Genomic DNA, 4510 nt, shown 5'->3' on the forward strand with positions numbered 1-4510 from the left:
AAACAAATATGTAGCTTCTTGTAATTCTTGTGATTGTGAATATGTCATGTAGTAAATACTGTCTACAGAAACAAAACAGACAGAGTAATCAGATTCCAGAGAAATACAGATACCCAAAAGGATATTTTTTTGCCCTGGACAACAGGTCTTAAGTCTGAGTGGTTGTTGGGACCAACAGAAGGCATAATGGTTACATCAATAGACTCCAACTTGGCCAACTGTGGTTTATGTCCGGGACCAGGATACTTGAATCTCACCAGGTGTGTGTGCATGTGTGCTCAAAATCTGAGAGGAGAATGGAGAAGAGATTGTAATGTGGCCTTACAACCCCTGGGGCTGATTTCTTGCATTCTGTCTTTGTTTCTCTGGCGAGTGCACACATCCTATAGATAGAAAAAGATCTCTCTTCACAAAAAGTATGAGTAGTTGTTAAATAGGTAGGTCGTTAAGTGATTAAAATGTTTCTTTTTCAGGCAGGATATATTTCATTTTTTAAAGTATTTTTATTAACATATGACATTTTTAAATGGTTGTGTAGGTACAACATGATTTTTATTTTTTAAAAAAATTAGATTTAATCACTATACATCTTTACAGTGAGCAACACAGTTTTTCCTGCAATAAAACAGTGCATATTAGTCAAGTCAAAGATATAACCATATATATTATCATCAACAGATTTGTATTTCATTTGCAATCATTAGACACCTCCCATGATGGATCATCAGTTATAATAACATGAAAAAAATCTATATGTTTGTCTGTTGTAATAACATGAAAAAAATCTATATGTTTGTCTGCAGAAATTATATTCCTTCATTCCAGAAAAATTAACCTATGTACAGAGTATTCCCCTTTTGAATAGGAATATTACCATCGAGAATGTTGAAGACAGCAATAACCATATATATTATCATCAACAGATTTGTATTTCATTTGCAATCATTAGACACCTCCCATGATGGATCATCAGTTATAATAACATGAAAAAAATCTATATGTTTGTCTGTTGTATATTGTATGTTTGTGTCAAGCTTTTCTAAAAGTTTTGATTTTCTGGATCTGGAGAATTGTGGGATTGAAAATAAGAAGGGCAAATTTGCATTAGTTACTAAGGACCTTAAATGTAATAGCTAGAAAGATTTTAGCTTTCTGCAAAAGTAATGCTACACAATTAATTGGTATTACACTTTCAAGAGACTCCTCCCTCAGGGGAGCTCTCTGCCAGTGAGGTACTGCAGAGGTAGATGAGTCTATCCAAATGGAATGGTTTTAAAAAGTGACCAGAATGATTGCCTTACAGAAGCAGTCTTCTAGAAATTAAATTGATACACAAGAGAAGACCTTCCCCAGGGAGAGAGTTAGAGTTCCTATTTAAGAGCAGTTGGTATTTGAAGCAAGCCAAACAAATTGTAGAATTAGAGAGACTTTCTGAGAAAAAAAGAGACCTAAAAATTTATAATGTAAAAATCACTTATTCTTATACATACAGCTCATGAAAACACATGAAGGTAAGCTGTAACTGTGTTGTTAGATTATGTTGAGGCTATTTCTAAATTTGAGAATCAAGATTTAAATAGTGAGTGTGAAATTTTGAGAAATTAATCTGAAAATGAGTTAGTTAAAATAAATAATATAGTTCTTAATTTTTGTATAAAGTTAAATAAAATTAAGTCTACGTTGGGGCCAACAGGTGGCATACTGGTTAAGGTGCTGACCTCCCAAATGGTCCACCAAAGTTTTAACACCAGACCTGGCAGTTTGCTTTCTTGCATTCTTTATCTCTCTTTCTCTTTTTTTTAACTTACCTCTGTCTCTCTCTTAAGAACACATATACCCATTAACAAGTTTTTAAAAATAATAATATTTTGGGTCAATTAATTGTAGTGGTTACATTGCTGGACTCCCACATGGCCAACTGTGATTTGAGTCCTGGATCTGTTAGCTTGAAATTTATGCCATGCATATGTGTGTGTGTATGTGTCCAAGATCCGGAGAGTAGAATGAAGAGAAGGGATTATGGTGTGGCCACCCCTCTAGGAGGCGATATCTCTCTTATCCTCTCACTGGCTCAGTTTTTCTCTTTCTGTTGAGTGCAAGCACCCTAAAGGAAAAACCTCTACAAAATAATAATCATCATAAGTAAAATCTTTCTAAAAATTAAGTTTATGTAAAATAATAATGATATCAATAATAAAATGATTTATTTAAAGTAACTTGATAACTACTACCAATGGAAGTATGTAAATATGAGAGAATATTTCCCTGATCATATTTATTTATGAATGTGGTAATTCAAAAGCATCAGCTGATGGAGCTAGAGGTATGAAGATACATTTGAGGAGATATGGAAAGACATAAATATTTATTTAGAAAAATTAGGATAAAAACACTGTGAAATTGTAAAGGGAATTGTCAAGCAATGCTGACTTACCAACTTCACACCAGATGACATTAATATGAAGTGTAGCAAGACAGGGTGTTTGCAACTTCATTTTGCTTTCTTCTAGTTCTCAGTGCCATTCATATGCTTTGGCTACTTGTATGTCTAGGGTAAAATAACAGTTAAATTTAATCAAAGTTGTACTACTATAAGACAACATTATGAAGGGAAAAGAGAGAAAACATGTTGAATTCAGTTGTAGTGAAGTATATGTGACTAAAGCATCTCACATGAATAAGAAAAATTGAAATGTATGAATAGTATTTTTTGATTATGTTAATAGTTCATTAATATTTTACATAGATCATTTATAGAGTGTTAAATAAAATTAATAGATGGCATGCTCAGATTAATATTTTTATATTCAGTAAGAATTTTGGGAGTGATACATCACTTACAGAACAATAACAAAGCATATATTTATTTACTTAAATCAAAAAAAGTCATTCTCATTGGAGTATAAAAGAGATGCCTAAAAACTTTTTGTGAATAAGAATTTAATATAAACTTGAGAGAAACAAATTCTTCTTAAATTGAAAGAATATGAAATGTGATTACCACTAGCACAGAAAGAGCCTGTATCTTAATTCCACTCTTTATATTGGAGTACTAAAATATTTCTCCACAATGTTCTCTAATTTATACTTCTCAGTATCTCTGATATCATTACAGCTAAATCTATAAAAATATATTAGATTATTACTTCTTGAATTGATTTCAATTCCAGTATCAGTCCCCTTCTGAAGTTTCTAGCTCCACTCCTAGTAAAGGCACTCTCATTTCTTAGTAATGGAAGAAATAATTGAACAAGTTACATCTTTTTATGCATCTCTTCCAGTAAACAAAAGGGGAAAGGCTGTTTTGACATGCGAATGAATTAATCATTATGATTTACCATATCTGCAGATAAAGAGCAAATTAAAGCAGAAAATTCAAATATCACTGCCATGATGTACTTTATTCTGTTGGGGTTTTCTGATACTCCCAATCTCCAGCGGATTCTGTTTGGTGTATTTTTACTCATATATTTGAGTGTCTTGGTGTGCAATAGCATCATAATACTAATTACAAAAATTGATCCTGATCTCTACACACCCATGTATTTTTTCCTGGGCAATTTTTCCTTTTTGGAAGTTTGTTATGTAACAGTAACTATCCCAAGAATGCTCATGGACCTTTGGATTCAAAAAGGACATATCTCTTTCCTTGCCTGTGCTGTACAGATGGGTTTTTTCCTTATGCTTGGAGGCACAGAGTGTATCCTCCTGACAGTGATGGCCTATGACCGCTACGTGGCCATTTGTAACCCTCTCCATTATGCTCTAGTGATGAACCACAAGGTCTGTATTCAGCTGGTGGCTGCCTCCTGGATCAGTACAGTTCCAGCTGTCATTGGGCAAACATGGCTGATTTTCTCTTTGCCTTTTTGTGCATCTCACATGATCAATCACTTCTTCTGTGATATCCCACCCATACTCAAGCTTGCTTGTGGTAACAAATTTGTGACCGAAACAGCAGTCTTTGTAGTTACAGGTTCCGTGGTGTTTATCATGATTCCATTTCTGTTGATTGTTGTCTCTTATGGCAAAATTATCTGCAACATTCTGAAATTGTCATCAGCCAGAGGGAGGTCTAAAGCTTTCTCCACCTGCTCTTCTCACCTGACAGTTGTGGTGTTATTCTATGGAACAGGTATCATTACTTATTTACAACCCAAACCAAATCAGTCTGAAAGAATGGGGAAGCTAATCTCTCTTTTCTACACTGTTTTGATCCCAACTTTGAACCCAATCATATATACTTTGAGGAACAAAGATATCATGAAGGCAGTGAGAAAACTACTAGCTAAATTATTAGCATAAGGAAAAGACTTGACTTATAGAAATAATTTGCTTATAGTTTGTCATTTGGCTAGAATAGAAATACATTGTTAGCTTTGTTCCCATGTTCCTAAATAAAGATAATAGAATTATAATGTTGCTCCCACATTGTGTAAAGAGATCTTTCTTTCACAAAATTTAAGGACCCCTGTGTAACCAGAGAACAGGTAATCTCCAGTGCAAAGGT

At 33.7% G+C, this 4510-nt stretch overlaps 1 protein-coding gene across 1 annotated transcript; it reads left to right on the plus strand.

Moving 5' to 3' along the window:
• The first annotated feature begins 3333 nt into the window (after nucleotides 1-3333).
• Nucleotides 3334-4305, plus strand: LOC102477609 (olfactory receptor 10AG1-like). The gene has a single exon (XM_006156289.2). It carries the CDS (start codon nucleotides 3391-3393, stop codon nucleotides 4303-4305), a length of 915 nt encoding a protein of 304 aa, XP_006156351.1. The 5' UTR covers nucleotides 3334-3390.
• Nucleotides 4306-4510: the final 205 nt, after the last annotated feature.

This window comes from Tupaia chinensis, unplaced genomic scaffold (genome assembly GCF_000334495.1).
Source record: "Tupaia chinensis unplaced genomic scaffold, TupChi_1.0 Scaffold000486_1, whole genome shotgun sequence".
Taxonomy (NCBI): Eukaryota; Metazoa; Chordata; class Mammalia; order Scandentia; family Tupaiidae; genus Tupaia; species Tupaia belangeri.